At 21.9% G+C, this 18,604-nt stretch overlaps 6 protein-coding genes across 6 annotated transcripts; 3 read left to right on the top strand and 3 right to left on the bottom strand.

Moving 5' to 3' along the window:
- Positions 1 to 15: 15 nt before the first annotated feature.
- Positions 16 to 1,560, top strand: SRAE_2000046900 (Domain of unknown function DUF23 domain-containing protein; the record flags this gene model as incomplete). The annotated part of the gene is made up of 1 exon (XM_024651302.1): positions 16 to 1,560. The coding sequence occupies one exon, from the start codon at positions 16 to 18 to the stop codon at positions 1,558 to 1,560; it is 1,545 nt and encodes a 514-aa protein (XP_024504993.1).
- A 418-nt stretch (positions 1,561 to 1,978) lies between these two features.
- On the top strand, positions 1,979 to 3,013 carry SRAE_2000046800 (F-box domain-containing protein; the record flags this gene model as incomplete). Its single annotated transcript, XM_024651301.1, has 2 exons — positions 1,979 to 2,248; positions 2,303 to 3,013. The coding sequence occupies 2 exons, from the start codon at positions 1,979 to 1,981 to the stop codon at positions 3,011 to 3,013; spliced, it is 981 nt and encodes a 326-aa protein (XP_024504992.1).
- A 3,671-nt stretch (positions 3,014 to 6,684) lies between these two features.
- On the top strand, positions 6,685 to 7,680 carry SRAE_2000046700 (Double-stranded RNA-binding domain-containing protein; the record flags this gene model as incomplete). The annotated part of the gene is made up of 1 exon (XM_024651300.1): positions 6,685 to 7,680. One exon carries the CDS (start codon positions 6,685 to 6,687, stop codon positions 7,678 to 7,680), a length of 996 nt encoding a protein of 331 aa, XP_024504991.1.
- Positions 7,681 to 9,335: 1,655 nt separating this feature from the next.
- Positions 9,336 to 14,998, bottom strand: SRAE_2000046600 (Helicase, C-terminal domain and Helicase-associated domain and Domain of unknown function DUF1605 domain and Helicase, superfamily 1/2, ATP-binding domain and P-loop containing nucleoside triphosphate hydrolase domain-containing protein; the record flags this gene model as incomplete). The annotated part of the gene is made up of 4 exons (XM_024651299.1): positions 9,336 to 10,825; positions 11,889 to 11,900; positions 11,954 to 14,787; positions 14,835 to 14,998. 4 exons carry the CDS (start codon positions 14,996 to 14,998, stop codon positions 9,336 to 9,338), a joined length of 4,500 nt encoding a protein of 1,499 aa, XP_024504990.1.
- Positions 14,999 to 15,361: 363 nt separating this feature from the next.
- SRAE_2000046500 (Transthyretin-like family-containing protein) lies at positions 15,362 to 15,690 on the bottom strand (the record flags this gene model as incomplete). Its single annotated transcript, XM_024651298.1, has 2 exons — positions 15,362 to 15,636; positions 15,678 to 15,690. The coding sequence occupies 2 exons, from the start codon at positions 15,688 to 15,690 to the stop codon at positions 15,362 to 15,364; spliced, it is 288 nt and encodes a 95-aa protein (XP_024504989.1).
- Positions 15,691 to 16,173: 483 nt separating this feature from the next.
- On the bottom strand, positions 16,174 to 18,075 carry SRAE_2000046400 (Hypothetical protein; the record flags this gene model as incomplete). Its single annotated transcript, XM_024651297.1, has 4 exons — positions 16,174 to 16,386; positions 16,432 to 16,541; positions 16,596 to 16,813; positions 16,856 to 18,075. 4 exons carry the CDS (start codon positions 18,073 to 18,075, stop codon positions 16,174 to 16,176), a joined length of 1,761 nt encoding a protein of 586 aa, XP_024504988.1.
- Between the last annotated feature and the right edge of the window lie 529 nt (positions 18,076 to 18,604).

Genomic DNA, 18,604 nt, shown 5'->3' with positions numbered 1-18,604 from the left:
ATATTTATTATATGTATGAGAAAAGGAAGTTTATTTGAAATAGAAGATAAAATATCGACAAAGAAAAATAATAAATTTATTAAAAAAGATTTAAATTGTGAAAGTAACAAGAGTGTAGAAAAAGAAAAAATTGCTACAATAAAGCCTTTTAAAATATTAATGGAAACACCAAATGATAAATATATACCAATGGTTGCATTTGTTAAAAGAGCTTTTTTGATTTTAAATAATACAATTGAAGTACCTTTAATTACAACAAATTCATTTATAACAAATAATAAATTATATTTAAAGGAAGGAAATATTACAGGAAAAATTCAATGTCAATGGGGACCTAAATGTCCTGAATATTATACTCGTGGATGTATTATTACAGGATATATAGCAACATTTAAATTACCATCAACAAATGAATTTTTATTAAATAATTTATCATTAAATACTTTTAATAATATTCATTTAACTTCAAAAACGTTTAATGATTTATATACCATACCATTATACAATTCATTTTCACCAATAACTTTAAAACAAACATTTGTATATAAACATTTTTTAGCAGTATTTGTTCAACCAATGTATTATATGAGTGATTTTCATGTAATAATTCAATTTTTTGAGTATTGGATAAGTCAAGGTGCAACAAAAATTTATATTGCTCGTACATCAAATACAAAAGAAGTTGAAACTATAATTAAATGGTATAATGATAATAAATGGATTGAAACAGAATTTATTGAATGGCCAATATTACCAAACATTTATCGAGAAAGAAGTACATTGTTTAATAAATATAATCAAGAATTTAATCCAAATTTATATACATTTCAATATGAAGCTATTTTATCTATTTATGATGCAATGCTTTATATAAGAAGTTTAAAAGAAAGTAAATATGTTGCTGTATTTGATTGGGATGAAATTATTGTTATTCATGATAATAATACAACAAATATTAAAGAATTTTTAAAAAAAAATGAAAATAATGATTATGTAGCATGGAGTTTTGAGAGTAGAAGATTAATGATTAAAAATAATTTTTCTGTAAATACATTAGATGATATAAGTTTTTTATCTTATGGTGATGCTATAATGGATATTAAACCATTTAAAAGACCAGCATATCAAAAAAATATTTATAGACCAGAATTTATACATAGATTTCATGTTCATTTAATTCAAAAAACAATTAAATCTAAAAATATTAATTATGTTAACAATAAAATAGGTGAAATATATCATTTAAGAAGAATTCCTGATATTGAAGTCAAATTTAATACCATTAGAACAAATATTTTACAAGAATCAGGACAAATTTGGACACAAAATTTTAAAATGCGCCTTCAAATAGATTCATCAATTACAAAAAATAAAACGTGGAATAATTATTTTGATAAAATAGCTAGAAAGTTAGAGAATTGTCGTCAAGAAACATTTAAAGAAAATTTTTCACATAAATATAATTTATGTGTAAGTGTTGAAGCATGTTCTAAATATTTAAAACTTAATGAACAATTAGATTGGATAACAAGTAAAGAAAAATGGATAGTTATAAAATAATATTTATAAAAAATTAGATTTATTTATTGATATTAACAACTTATTTTTAATTGATTGTTTAAAATAACTTTAAAAAATTGCTACTTAATATATAAAGTATAATATTTTTATGTTACTAAAAATTTTACTTCTTAACTATTACTGTATAACAAAAAAAATGTATAAGTAGAATTTAATTGTGATTTCTTAATACTATACATTATACTACAAAAAAAGTTAACGATCATCATATAATAGTTCAAAAAACAATCCTTTTTTTTTTATTTTTGATCGAGAAGATCAAAGTACCTTAATTTAATATATCTTAAAGATTTAGATTATTTACACTTTTCAAATTTGAGCAGAGTGTACAATATAAAAAGTTGGATAGTAATTAATTTTAAAAATTTATATTTTATTTATTATACTTAAATTTATAATGAATTTATTATTATTATCAGAATATATACAACTAAAAATTTTTTCTAATGTTGATTCGAAAAGTTTATTTAATGTTAAACTTACCTGTAGAAGATTTTATTTAATTATTGAAAAAAATATACATAAAATGAAAAGACCAAAATTATGCTATATAAAATTAATATCCAATCACATCAATTATATCAAAAAACCAATTAGAATTCAATATAAAATTTGTAATCAAAGCGAAGAAACTTTTTGTTATCATTCCTCTGTACATGATAGAAAAGTAAATTTTATTATTGTTTTTTTTTTAATTTTTTATATAATTTTTATAATATAGGTTTGTTTTGTTGATATGGTAGAGTATGAAAAATTTCTTTATAATTGTGACTTGACAATGTTATGTCATATTCAATTAGATTATCATGAAAATACAGACTTTATTAAATTGTTTAATAATTGCTATGATGGTAATGAGTATGTTGAATCAGTTGTAATTAATAATTCTGCTAAAATAAGTAAAAGAAACAATAGAGACATATTAAATTTTATTTATAAAGTTAAAAATACCAATTCTATGGTGTTAAAAAAAGTTATTCTCAACAATCAAATACATGAAAACTACGAATTTCCAGTATTTTCAAAATTAAAATATCTTCAAATTGAACAAATAGGTAATCACTGTTGTATTACAAGAAATTCAATTTTAAGTTTGATAAACAATAGCAAAAATGAATTTACACTCAATTTTATATCAAATAATATAAATTTTGTCAAAGAAATTTCTAGATGTTTTGCAGATAATGTTGGTTCACATACAAAATATATTTGTGCTGAAAAATCGTTTGAAGTCATTTTATGTTTACATAAAAATTTTACTTTATCTAGAAGCTCTTTTTTTAAAAATATTTTAGAAAATAATAATTTTTCGGTTGAAAATACTAATATTGAAAATTTTGATTGTGTTTATATTGGTCGAAAAAAATGTTGCTTTTCTAGCACTTCAAGTTTAATAGAACTTCGATTCTGCATTTTTAATATTTATGTTTAATATATATAATATTTATCTGAATTACAATATTAAACAATACCTTATTACTTAATTATTTAAGAAAATTGCAAATAAAATTTGTTTGAAAAATATATTCAATGGTATTTTAATGACATCTTAAACATATTCTATTTTATATGGTTTAAAATGAGTTTGAATAATTTTTTATGATAATCTTTAAAGAACTTTTGTTATTTTAAATTTTTTTAAATAAATTTATGTTAATTACACTATGTATGGTTTATAAAATACTGGAAAACAATTTTTTATTTTTTGATACATAAACGTGTTTTCAAAACTAACATTTTTGTCTGTTACTTTTTAGAAGTTTGTTATTCATAAGTATTTTTAATTATTTTATATGAATTTTATGAGTGAATATTTATTACATTTTTTTGATACTAGTCTGTTTCTATATAGCCATTTCTTTTAATGTCAATATGCAAAAAAATATTTTATCATTAATAAAGCACTTCATATGAAGTCTTATATAAAAAAAAATATTATTATTATTAAAAAGTAATTCCTTTTAATTATAAAAATAATATTATAATTAACTTTTATGCAAAAAATAAAAAAAATGAAATTAAAAATATGCTTCATATATAAACTAATATAGAAATATCATTTTGAAAAGCCTCATTTAAGTACACTTAAAAGATAATCAACATGTGCACTTGATATTTACAAAAATTTCATGAGTTTGTCATCTGCAGCTAATTTGTATCAAGGTTAAAAAGTTTCGATTATGTCAGACACAACGAAAATTTATTTTTTAATGAACTTTGGTATCTATCTTTGATTTATCACAATTCTACAAGTTTTGTTTTTTATGTAGCATTTATTATATTTAAAAATCATTTTTTTAAAGAGCTTTCAGATGAGTATAATATCATATTAAAATTGGCAAAAAAAAAGTTACTTTCTAGTATCTATGGCGGAAATGGAATTGGAAATATTTAAATTAATTGTAAAGTTTTGAAAATAGTGAATTTATTTTTACTGCGATTATTTCTTTCTGACTAACTTTTTATTGACAATCAAAGGAAACCAGTTTTATAGTAATCTGATGAGTTTCAGTTGAGTTATTGAAATGTAGGGACAATGAATATTTAGAAAAAATTTCCGCCTTTGGTTGTATCTCGCTTCAAAATTAAGATATAAACAAACAAATTTCTGGAATCAACTACTATTCAATTTTCATTTAGGGTCTACATTTAAACCATTTTTATATCTCCAATAGTTATTGAGATATAAAAAATGATGACAATAAATTAGGCGCGCAAAAATACCAGAAATTGTATCTCAAGAACAGCTGGTATTTGAAAAATATTTTCAACGTAGACTATATCTTAAAAGTTAAAAGAAGCCCAGCGCATTTAGTCTCATGCTTCTAGGAGGTCATTTACTCGAGTTATGAGTTTCATACTTGAAACTTTTTCAAGATACATTTTTCACTATATCTCGAATTCAAGAAGAGATACGAAGATGAGACTAGGTTTAATCGACTTCACGCAAAAATCTGATCTAGAATAGTTACTTTAATTTTAACATTTTTAATTGCATCAAAGAAATCGGATTTTTTCAAAAAATATTTCGCACTTTCGCCTCTAACTTTGACTCATCACAACTCCTCAAGTTTTGGTTTTGATATAGCCTTGATTATATTTGAAATTTATCATTTTTCAAGGGCTATAAAATGAGTGCAATTTTGTTTTGAAATTCCAAAAAAAAAGTTTTTTTTTGTATTCATGCTGAAGGTCATGTTGGAAATATTTTGACCAATTGTGAATCTTGAAAAGTATTAAAGCTATTTTTATAGGAACAAGTTGTTTCAGACCAACTTTTCATAGGAAATTTAATGAAACTATTCTCATTGTAATCTGATAAGTTTCAGTTGAGTTTTTGAATTGTCGGGACAATGAATATTTAGAAAAAATTTCCGCCTTTGTTTATATCTCGCTTCAAAATTAAGATATAAACAAACAAATTTCTGGAATCAACTACTATTCAATTTTCATACAGGGTCTACGTTTAAACCATTTTTATATCTCCAATAGTTACTAAGATATAAAAAATGATGACAATAAATTAGGCGCGCAAAAATACCAAGAATTATATCTCAAGAACGGTTAAAATTTAGAAAATATTTTTAACGTAGACTATATCTTAAAAGTGTTAAGAAGCCTAGCATATTTAGTTTTATTATTCTAAGTGCTCATTTATTTGAGTTATATGTTTTGTTCTTGGAACTTTTTTAAGATATATTTTTTGTCATTTCTCGAATAAATTTGATTTCAAATAATTGTTTAAATTTTATTATTTCTAATTTCATTATAGAAGTTTAATTTTAAAAAAAAAATATTCCCCATACTTATAAAATAATCTTCAGGCATAGCTAACATTTATTTTTTGAGTGTAATTTAATTTAGGTTATTTAGAATATTAGAAATTACAGGATTGAACTCTGTATAGTAGGCTAGGTGTAGCAGTTATAAAGTTATAAGCTAGAAGTAACTAGTCTCTATTTATTTTTCTTTTTTTTGTTCGAGTTTTTCCGATTCATCTACGATATCCATTTATGTATAGATGAATTGTTATCAGAGATCAGAAGAATTTCTTTGTATTGCACTGGAAAGAAATATAATTAGAAATTTTACTATCATTGTATGACATGGATAAAGTACTATAGATTTTTTATACAAAAATAATGTTATTATATTTGATAAGAAAATATTACAACAGTTTATGAAAAATTTTATTTTGTAAAAGAAAGTTTATTTTTTTTACTTAATATGCTAAACGTTAAAGAAAGTTAAATGAGTTCTTTGAAGTTATAATGAAAAAGAAACCTTTATCCACATAGCTTAAAAAAAACAATAATTTTTCTAAAAATATTATTAACTTTTTTACAAAAATGACTACAAAATTATTTGTTAATTAGTTATAATGTTAATCTTTACAAAATAGAAAAATCAAAATTTGTCGTTAGAAAGAAAAATTATTTTAATATTCTTTATTTCTTAACTTTCAATATTATTCCAAAAATTTATATAATTTAATGTAACATTGGGTGGTAAAAAATGACACCGCTTAACTTAAATGTTAATAGTTATTTTAATTAATTGCTTTTACCAACACTTATTAGAAAATAGATAAATTTGATAATAACATTAATTGTTTTCTTTGTACTTTCTTTTATTTTAATGATATGATAATTGAATAATTAAACTAATTTGTGTATATTTAACATTTGCAAAATTTTTAACAATATTGAGTTTTTTGATAAAAGGCACGAAAAGTTAAAGTTAAGGTTAGTATTTACATACAATGTATAAAAACTTATAAACCTAAATTTTTTTTTACAAATTTTATAAATACAGTATTGACATCTGGTCACAATTTATATAATTAAATAACATTTTTTTAAAAATGTTTGCTTACAAAAGTATTTCAAACATTATTTTATTGATAAATATTTTAAATCAAACGACTACATGTTATTATTTTAAATACATATTCCCAAATTAAAAAACATTTGTCTGTTTTTTTACAAAAAGTTTTCTTTAAAATTTATTCATTTTGAATAAAGACTATTTTAATTTTTAAATTTTTCTCAAAAAGTAAGTAGCTAAATGTTTAGTATTTGAAAAAAGTGAATATTTTTAGAAATGTATATTGAAAATTTCAAAACTTTTTTTGAAATTTTTCAACTGAGTAGTACATTTATATACGAATTAATAGATGACAATTTCATAGCTTTTTATAGTCATCCAAAATTTAATGTTATTGGAAATGGAAGAACTAAAGATAGTGCAAAAATAGAATGCTGTAAACAAATTGTAAAATATTTAATGAAATTACCAAATTACAAAACTGATTTTACAAATTTTCTTTACGATACAAATTTCATGACTTCACCGTCTAGACTGAGGTTTATTTTTTTAGAAAAAACTACAAAACTTGGCTTGAGGGTGGTATTTAAAAATGACATATCAAATAATGATAATAAAAAATATACTATACAGGTAGATGGAATTACTTTTAATAGTTACGAAGATAAAACTATTGATGCAGAAAGTATTGCTTTAATTACAGCAATTTGTGGCATACAAACAATATATGGCAATGTTAATACTTTCTTTGATTTGACAAAATATAAAGATCTTTTTAGCGGTCCATTTTATATAAAGGCATTATATTTAATTTGCGATAAAATGGCATGGAGTATAAACTATCATGTAGAAAAAAATAATTTTGAAACTTTTTTTAAATCACATTGTTTAATTGAAAAAAAAGATCTTACTGAATTTTCTATAGAAGATACCGAAAATCCTCCAGATGTTGATGGTATTTATGGTTATGGGCAAAAGAAAAAAGACGCTGAAGGAAATTGTGCAAAACAAATTTGCCTTAGAAAATTTAAAAACGCAAATGTCCAATTTTTTATTTGTCAATTTAAAAATGAACTTCAGCACTTTATTAATACTAATTATCCTAAAGAAGTATTAAATTTTTATAATCCAGTACAAATTAATACTGAACCTCCAATATTTGAAGCTAAATGTGTATTAAAATCACTAACCACAGTTGGAATTGGAAAGAATGGGAAGGAAGCACTACAACTTGCAGCGTTTAAGATGCTTGTTATATTAAAAACAAGTTAAATAAGGATTCTCAAGTAGAAAAAAATATTTTTAAAAAAACAACTGTATGAAATAATTATGTTTTTATTTAACAAAAAAATTATAATATATTTTATTTATATTAATAAAACTTTTTTGTATTAACTAATTTTTTTTACTTTTATTAGATTTGCATTAAATTTATACTATAAATATTTTAGTTAACTAAGTGATTCCATAATTTTTTATACACAAACAATTAGTATAAAAATTTTCAATTAAGATAGTAAAAAAGTTAGAATTTTAAATATTCTAAAAACTTTTTTATGTATAACAAAATATTTTTTAAAAATGAAAGTAAAAACATAAAAATATTTATAGTTCTCTTTTTTTAGTTAACTTTCACATAAGATATAAATAAAAAATATTTTAATTTCTTCAACTATTTCTGTGATGTGAAAAATGATAATAATTAATTAAACATAAAAAGCATTAAATGATATATATTATAAATAGTTTAAAATTTGAAAAATTTTCAGATATGTATTTTGTATAAAAATTTAAGAGAAAGCCTGTGCATCAAAGTTTCTATTTAATAGTTTTATTAACTTAAATTATGAATACATTATCAAAATATTTTAAAAATGATAATTTTTATTGTTCCTTCTAAAATATATCAAGCAGACTAAATATTTCATATAATTTCTAACCATACGGCGTTTCATTTCAGCTTTTGATTTTTAAAGTAAAAGAATAATATGATTGTTACCTGTTTGTATTTTTTCTATAATATCAATATTAAGTTTTATTTAAAAAATATTATTTAAGTCATGATATTTGTTTTTTTTTTGTTCTTCTTATGTACTAAAAATGTAAAAGTTTTATTAAAATAAATTACGAAATTTTTAAAATTTGTTTCTGATTTTATTTTTTTAATTAGTGAAATGGTTTCTAGTGATTTTATTTATTTATTTGTTGTTACAATAAGCTTCAATTTTTTTTCTATCTTTTTTATTAAGATTTTTAAATTTTTTTTATAGTTAATCAACAGGCATGCTTTCTTTTATATAAATACCACGCTCCATTCTTAAGATGAACAATGTTGTTAGAAGCATGGTATCTTTTACATATACTTTTAATAAATATTTACCTTAGAAGCAGTATAGTTATAAATAACACCTCGTTCAAGAAATTATTTTCTTATTAAATTATTGATTTTTCATTTAGATTTTCATATTTGAAGATTCATTACTAATTATTTTATAGAAAAGTTGTGATATTTTTAAAGTAGTAAATATTTTTTTAAATAAAAGTTTTAAACTTTACTTTTGACATATATTTTTAATGAAAATTCCTAAAATTATTATAAATATAGAAATTTTAAAAATATTTTTAGAATTTTTTCTCAATTACACTTTCATAAAACAATGTATCCAGATTTGAAATATTATTTATAAATTTTAAAAATAAAATACAAAACATTTTTTCTTTAAAATTAATTTTTTATTTAGTTATATTCCAAAAAATTTTTTTTTATTTTCTAAAAAAAGAAATTAAAATATAATTAATACTTTTTTTTAAAAGAAAAAGCTAATTAAATTTTCCTTGAAATTGTGTTTTGATATATAAACTTTTGTTTTTTCATTTTTGTAAATTTCTTCATTAGTAAGAATTAGTATTATATCATATTTAGCTTGTTAATCTTTCTTTTTTTTAGATTTTTTTTTACTACCTTTTTTTTTATCTTTCTTATTGCAATTATCATTATTTGTATCATACTCCTCTGAATTTAATAATTCATTTTTATTTTCTTTATTATCATCATCTTTTTTTTCATCTTTTTTATCATTTTTTTGTACTTCTTTTTTCTTTTTATCTTTTTTCTTATTACAATTAGCATTAGTTGTATCATACTCCTCTGAATTTACTGATTCATTTGCGTCTTTATCTTCTTTATTTTTATCATCTTTTGGTTCCTCCTTATTATTTTGTTCATCATTTTTTTTTTCCTTTTTATTTTTATCGTCTTTTTTTTCTTCTTTTTTCTTTTTATCATCTTTTTGTTTTTTTGTATCATTTTTTCCACCTTTTTGTTTTTCCTTATTATTTTTGGTATTATTACTTTTTTCCTTATCAGTATATTTAATATCAGTAGTATAAATTTTTATTTTCTTTAATGTTTCATAAAGTTGAAGCATATTTTTTGAATTTTTTGATTCTTTTTGAAGACTCTTATAGTCCCATGTTTTACCATTAAATATCCAACTACCTGTTATTTGGTTATCCTTGATTAATTCATTATCTTTTGATGTATGTTTTTCTAAAATGCTTAAACCCCATACGAACTTCATTTTTGTACCATTATAAGAGAAATAACAATCTGTATGACAACAAGAACAAGTATTTGTTGATGGACATTTGGTTGTTGTTGTAATTGTTTGAACCATTTCTGAAGAAGTTGTTTCTGGAGATGTCGTTGTTTCTTGAAAAATTGTTGTTGTTTTTGGATATGTCTTTGTTTCTTGGGAAATTGTTGTTGTTTCTGGAGATGTAGTTGTTTCTTGGGAGATTGTTGTTGTTTCTGGGGATGTCGTTGTTTCTTGAGAAATTGTTGTTGTTTCTGGAGATGTCGTTGTTTCTTGGGAGATTGTTGTTGTTTCTGGGGATGTCGTTGTTTCTTGAGAAATTGTTGTTGTTTCTGGGGATGTCGTTGTTTCTTGAGAAATTGTTGTTGTTTCTGGAGATGTCGTTGTTTCTTGAGAAGTTGTTGTTGTTGCTGGAGAAGTCGTTGTTTCTTGAGAAATTGTTGTTGTTTCTGGAGATGTCGTTGTTTCTTGAGAAGTTGTTGTTGTTTCTGGGGATGTCGTTGTTTCTTGAGAAATTGTTGTTATTTCTGGAGTTGTTGTTATTTCTTGAGAAATCGTTGTTGTTTCTGAAGATGTCGTTGTTTCTTGAGAAATTTTTGTTGTTGTTGTTGTTATTTCTTGAGAAATTGTTGTTGTTTCTGAAGATGTTGTTGATATTTCTAGTGTCGTTGGAGGAACAGTTGTTGGAGGTACTGTTGTTGGAGGAATAGTTGTTGGAGGTACTGTTACTGGAGGTAATGGTGCAGGTGTAGGTGGTGGTGGTGGTGGTGGGGGTGGAGGAGGTATTGGTTTTGGTGCAGGTGGTGGTGGAGGAGGAGGACCTATGAAAATAGGAGGATGTTCTCTTAAACATTTTTGGCAACCAAATATATTACGATGACGACCAAAGCGTATTCCTACAGCATAGTTAGAAAAATAAAACAAAATTATAAATAAAATACTTTTATAAAAATGAATCATTTTTTACCTAGCCGAAATCATAATTTTTCAATAGTTTAATCTTTTTATACTATTTTTAATTATTAAATTATTAAAGTACAATAAATATATATACATTACTTTACAAAAAAAAATGCAATAAAATTATTTTTTAATTTATCAAATATATAAAATATGAATTAAAAATTCAGTAAATATGAAAAAAAAGTCGATCCATTTAAATATTTTTAATGATTCATATAAATTAAGTATCATTGATAGTTGTAAATGAAATTTGTTTTTTTTACATTTATTAAAAAAATCCCTCTTTTAAAAATGATGAGTTAGAATACTCATTTAATTAAATAAAAAAATATAATGAAAACATTAACTTAATTAAATATACACTACTGGTATATTTATTTAAAAATGCTATAATTATAACATCAAAAAAAAAAGAATAAAAACTATATAAATACTATAAAAATTAATATTATTGTGATGTTATATAATTCAGGTGTAATTTTTCAAACCATCGTCAACAAAGTTTGAATATTTTTTTAAAACTCAGAGATAAATCAAACTATTTTAAAATTTTTTATTTTCATTGCAGATTATGTATATATATATACATAATGTGTTAAAAAATTTTCTAAGAAAAAATTTTAAAAACATTATTTTTTTAAACAAATAATGAAATATATTTAAAAATAGTTGATCATAAAATTTTACAATTAAAAAGAGATAATACTAATTTTAAAAAAAATTATTTACACAACACGTAACATATATAAAATTTATTCTATTTTTTTTTTTAAATTTTCACTTTTTTAATATATTTTAACAATTTTAACTAAATTTATTACATTTTTTTTTCAAGTTTTGCAAACTTAATTTTTTATAATTGACAATTATGTATACCCATATAAATTAATACAATTCAAAATTTTATCTTAAATCAGTTACACCACCAATAACCTTAAAATTAACTTTCGTCATTTTAATTAAATTTTTTTTTAAAAATTTTTTACCATTAACAGTGTAAGCCATAGTTGAGATTCTTTCTACTAAATTTCTAACATAATATTTAATTGCTGATTCTTTTTCAGACAAATTACCTTTAGCACATAATGATTGTAATAAATTATCAATAACAACTTTAAGATAAATAACCATTTGTCCAAACTTTGGATTAATATGAAATTCAAATACACCATCTAAAATTATTGAATTTCCTCCTTTATAAATAACGTTATTACATCCAAATAATAATAATTGTAATGGTGAAATAACTGAACATTCCTTAAACATTGTATATTTTGATATAATTTTTTGACTATAAATAATAAAAGGAGATCTATTTTCATAATTATTTTTATCAAAAGACAATACAGATGTTTTGTTAAGAGATACTTTATCTCCATCCATATCAATAAAAGAACGTTTCTTAGTTTGAAATGCTATATTTGGATAAAAAGATTTAACTAAAAGAGATAAAATAACATGCATTTGAGCAGATGATTCTTTATTATTTGATACACCATATTCATAAAACTTTGTATTCTTAAATTGTTCATTTAAAACATTAAATATTTGATTTTTAACCAAAATTAGATAATTTATAGTGTCATGATTTATTTTTTTCATAATAGATAAAATATCTTGAGAATCTTCATGTTTAATTTTATCCATCTTCAATGCCATTAAAGGAAGAACATGATCACTTATAAAATCACCACATAAAAAAAGAATAGCATCTGATATCCCATTTTGATAATATGGATATTTAAATAAAGAAAGATTTGAGTTGTAGTAACCACAAATAATTGCTATTGAATCCGCTAAATTAAAAAGTGTTGCTGTTATAACACATTTTGCTGTATCTGGAGCAAAAGGAAGACGTTGCATCATCTTTCCAATGTATGTTAAGTTTTTGTCTTTATCTAAAGCTGATAATTGTTGAAGATATTCTTCAGATTCTTTAATGTTTTTTTCATCAATTTCTTCCATTGAATTCTTTAAGAAATCTACTGAATCACCTAATTCTAATGCTTTAATTTCTAATATAATTGTATCAAGAGGTGCAGTTTTTATTTCAGCTTCATTATGTTGAGGAAGTAAATGCCATAGATTTCTAGATATTAAACGATAACAATATCCATTTCTCAATCGACCAGCTCGCCCTTTTCTTTGATCCATACAATCTTTAGATGCCCAGGAGACTTCAAAAAAACATGTTGCAGTATTATGTTTAACCAATTGTTTTTTTTGTTTACATGAATCTATAACATATAAAACATCATTAACAGTTATTGAACTTTCAGCAATATTTGTAGCCACAATAATTTTAATTTTACCCTTAGGTGGAGGTTTAAAAACTTCTTTTTGATTTTCATAAGGTAAATTTGAATGTAAAGGTAATAACCAATAGATATCATAACTAGATGAATTAGTTAATTCTTCTATACATAATAAAATTTCATTCCATCCAGGAAGAAAAATTAATATTGATCCAATTTCATTGGAAGAAAACATTGCATTACAACTTTCTTCAACCATTATTCTTATAATGTCATATGGAACATCATTACTAGTTTCAATTTGTTCTGTTATATATTTTGCCAAAGGAGATATCAATTTTTTTTCTGGAAAATAATCAAATCTCCATAAATTTGAATTTTCATCATAACCTGGTGGTGAAATAAAAGTAGATGGATAAAGTTTATAATGTTGAATAAATTCATCTAAATACAATTCCATTACATCAAAAGAATTTCCTTCAATTTCTATTACTTTAATATTATCAATATATTCTTCAAATTGTTTTGTATCAATTGTAGCTGACATAAGGATAACTTTAAGTTCTTTATATATTGATAACATTTTTTTTAATATTATTAACAAAAAGTCTGTTTCAAGAGATCTTTCATGAACTTCATCAACAATTATATGAGAAATTCCTTTTAAACCACTTGATAACTTTTTTAATATTGTTCCAACAGTTCCAAAAACAATTGAACCAAATGGTCTTGGATATAATTTATCAAAACGAACACAATATCCAACTGAATCACCAATAGTTTCATATCTTTCTTCTGCAACTCTTTTAGCTAAACTAATTGCTGGTAATCTTCGAGGTTGTGAAATTAAACAATTAAATTTAGCACCTTTTCCATTATCAATATAATGTTTTAATAAAAATTGTGCTACTTGTGTACTTTTTCCAGAACCTGTAGATGATTTAATAAGTATTGCTTGTGATTCTTCTATCATTTTAACAATATCCTTCTTCTTTTTATAGATAGGCAACTTTTGCCTTTCTGCCTCTAAATTATAATCTTCTGTTTTTCTTTTTTCAATATTAAATAAAATTTTAGATACTTCATCAAGATTTTTTCCTTTAAATAAACTATCACAAATAAAAGTATTAGTCCAACAATTGTAATCAGCTTTTGGTGGAGACCATTTATCCATAGCAGTTTTCCTACTATTTCTTTTATAATTACTATTATTTGTAAATTCTGAAAATTCTTTTTCTAAATTAAATAAATTTGGTGGTGATATATTTATAAAATCTGATTCTTTTAACTCATTATCAACAATTGTAAAATCAGGTAAATTTATTTTTAACCATTTATAAAATGCTTTTATATCATTATATAATTTTTCATCTAAAGGAACATCAACAATTGGATATGGTATTATTTTTTTTTTATCATCTGTTATATATTCTTTGTTACTAAATATTTTTTGAAGAATAACATAAGCACATTCTGCTGTTGATATACGTTTTGATTGACCTATTCCTTCACCATAATAAATATTTCCTGAATCTAAAATTACTTTTGCAGTAGATTTAAATGTACTAAAAATTACCAAATATTTTTAAAAAAAAAATTAAAGTAAACATACAATGGTTGGGTATTTGATATAATTTCAGTATTAAAATCAACAGCAGATTTACCTTCTTTACTTAAAATTTGATTAAGAATCATTTTAGAATTATTAACTGATACATCAAAATTTAATATTTTTATTGGAGATATTTTTTTTGTTGAATAATATTTACAATCCATTAGAATTTTTTTTTCTATAAACAATTTTAATTAAATGATTTTTGACAACATATGTAGAATTTTATATACGTAAAATGTTGTGTGTGATAATATTATAGTATATTTAGTTAAAAAAGATATATTTAAGATAAATATGTAGCTATTTTCATTTGATTTCATAATATAAATTGAAAATAAAGCCGGGCCGTAAATTAATTTATTTACAAATACAATTTTCCTCAATAAAAAAAATTTATATGGGTTTTTAAAGGTCAAAGAAAAATATTGTACATTTAGTTGTGTTATTTTAAAATTATAAAGTGATTTTCCATGATATATAACTATCATAAAATAATTTCTTTTTCTAATTTTTTTTTTTTAATTTTAAAAGAAATACCAATTTGTACGTTTTTTAATTCTTACAAGATCAATGTCATTGAAATTAAATTTAAATTCTCTAGTGTATCCTAAATATCTAAAAACACTAGAAGGAACAAATAAAACTTTTCTTTCCTCAATAAATTCATCTCCATATTTTGGACATTTATAATTAATTTCTATGTATGGTTCAATTCTTGAATATTCTACATGTTCTCCAGATATATTAAAGTATCCTTTATTATCTGTTACTCCTTCAGATATCATTGAATCATATAAAACTTAAATTAATTTTTATTAATATTTTTTAATTATAACTTACTATCTTCATCCATTAATTTTACTTTAACATTTTCTATTGGAATTTTATCACATAATAATTTTCCATCAACAGTTATTTTTTGTGTTAGAGTATTTATTAAATTAAAGAATGACAATAAAATAATCAGTTTTATAAAAAAATACATGGATAATTAATTTAATTTTAAAAAATATTATATAGAATAATATGATTGACTTATTTTTTTTATTACTACAAAATATAAATATTCAAATTTTTGTTAACTTTTAAATAAATGTATGGATATAAAGAAAATTTTATATATTCATATTTATGTAAATATTTTGTAATTATAAGATGATAAAAGTTTTTTTTTTCCTTTTATTAATAATAATAATTTTTGTTATAAAAAAATTAAATGTATAACTTATAAATATTAAAAAATTATTTTTAAAATATATTTATTGCAATGATAAAGTAGAAGGATATTTAAAAAGTAGGTATAATTCAATTTAAATGTTGTTTATTTTTAATAACTTTAATATACATTCATTGCTAAATTCATCCAGGTAATAGCAATATTCTGAATTCTGCGATATACTGAAAGGCATGGAAGAGCTTGTTCAACTCTTGAAATTAATCTATTTAGAGATAAATCTCTAATTTCATTAGTACAATTAGGATTAACTATTGAACATACACTTTTTGGATAATCTACAGGAATAAGTAAATACAATGGAGGAATATTATTCTAAAAAAAAAAGAAAATATCATTTATGTGATAGTAAAAACTTACTTTATCAAAAGTGATAATAACATTAATTTCACGACAATGATCAGATATAGGAATATTTTGAGGATCAATTTTAAATCTACCACATAACTTAAGGTCTTTTGTTATAGTTTCTGATAAAATTAAATGCGTTTTATTTTGACATAAGATCATCAAATAATCTTTACCATCTTTTCCAGTTATTATTTGTGTTGTCTTATCTATCTCCTGTATAATATCATCCTGGAAATATCTTTTGTTATCATCCAATATATTTTTATTTTTTTCTTCACTATTAAACTTTTCATAAACTATCTTTATCTCATTTTCTTCATTATTTTTTAAATTATATGATATTATATTGTCAATTTCTTCAAGACTGTTACATTTTTCAAAATCTGGTAATCTAAAAAAAAAAAGTTAACAGAAAATTAAATATAATATTTACCTTAGAAACTTTTCTTTAAATTCATGAAAAGGATCATAATGAGGTATTTGAAAACTTTTATATTTATCTCCAGCTTTAACAATATTATCAAAAACATCTATAACAGATTTACATAAATTTTCATCTTTTATTTTTGTATCAGTTGCATTGACAAATTTATTAATAAAATTTAATGATACTTTTTCCTGTGAATTAAGAATTCTTTCTAATCTTTCTATTCTTTCTTTGGCATCAGTTATCTTTCCATCTATTTGTTGCCTTTCAAGAAGAGTTTTTATTTTTTCTTTATTTTTCTTTAATTTTTTTATAGCTTCTTCGTATTGAATAATGGGATCTGGTTGAATTAATTCAACATTTTTAGATAATTTATTGGTAACTTGTTGTGAAACTAAATTTTCTTTTGATACACCTGATCGATTAAAGATCGTTTTTGTATTTATTTCACTATTATTCAAAGCATTATTTATAGCAGTATTTGTACTAATTTGTTGAAATTCTACACTATTATTACATATATTTTTACGTTCACCAACTAAATATTGTTGTTGTTTTAATTTATCTAAATGAAGTGTTCTTTCTTGAATGATTGGTTTTCTGACATTACTACATTGTATTTCTGTTGAAGAAGGAGTTAAATTTTGACTATTAACCTGCCTTATAGGAATATTTTTATATATATTTTCAGAAACATAACCATTTCTTTGGTTAACATTTTGTTGACCATGATATTGTTGAAGATTTGTTTGAACTACCTTGACTTCAGGAGGTCTTGAATATGGTGAATTTCTAATACGATTATGTTGAATAATTTGACTTCCAGAGCATCTTGATTCTCTTGACATTTGTAAAGAATTTGTTCTATGATAATTTGTATTTTGATATTGTTGATCATTTTTCATTGTTAGATGTCGTCTTACTACTAGATTCTGATAAACAGGAGTTTGTTCTTGATAAATATTTGCTGAAGATTGATAATTATTACAATGTGATATGTTTTGTGTTTGTGGAGTATGATGAGTAGTATAAATAGGACTAGAATTAAATTGTGGAGAAGAGTATTGTTGTTTTGGATATTGGTAATAATAATATTGTTGATTAACTTGTTGATTTGAAGAATAATTTCGTTCTTGAATATTTTTAGGAGTATAATTTTGACCATAATTAATTTCTTGCTTTTTTATCTGAGGAGATATTGATCTTTGAGTATTAGATAGATACATTATGAGTCATGAATTTATCAGAAAAAAAAAAACCCTACTCTAATTAAATCAACCTAAAATAAACATACTTTATTATATAAATTATAGTTACATCAATTTAGATAAACATTATATTAATGTTTTGTCATTAGTATTAAATATTTACACAATTTGCAATATTTCCTATTACACGCTTAAAAATTATACAAAAATATTTAAATGTATTAAAAAAATTTGACTTGTAAAAAAAAAGTTCAAGAAAGGATTACTCATATATTTTTTTTTATAAAAACATTCTCTATTTATATAAAATATACTTTTTTTAAATATAAAGTAAAAACTGAATCAATCCAATTATATAATAATTTATAGAACTACATTGAAACAAATATATATATTTTTTAAATAAATTAGTTTATTTTTAATTATTATAGTTTTACATAAATTTTACTGTAACCTAATACCAAAAAAAATATTTTGTCAATGAAAAAAAAAACTACTTTTATAAAATAATATAAATCTAAATATTACTTTTTTTATCTTACATGCA

This window comes from Strongyloides ratti, assembly GCF_001040885.1.
Source record: "Strongyloides ratti genome assembly S_ratti_ED321, chromosome : 2".
NCBI lineage: Eukaryota > Metazoa > Nematoda > Chromadorea > Rhabditida > Strongyloididae > Strongyloides > Strongyloides ratti.
The sequence above is the reverse complement of the archived record's forward strand: the minus strand, read 5'-3'. Positions and strand labels throughout refer to the sequence as shown.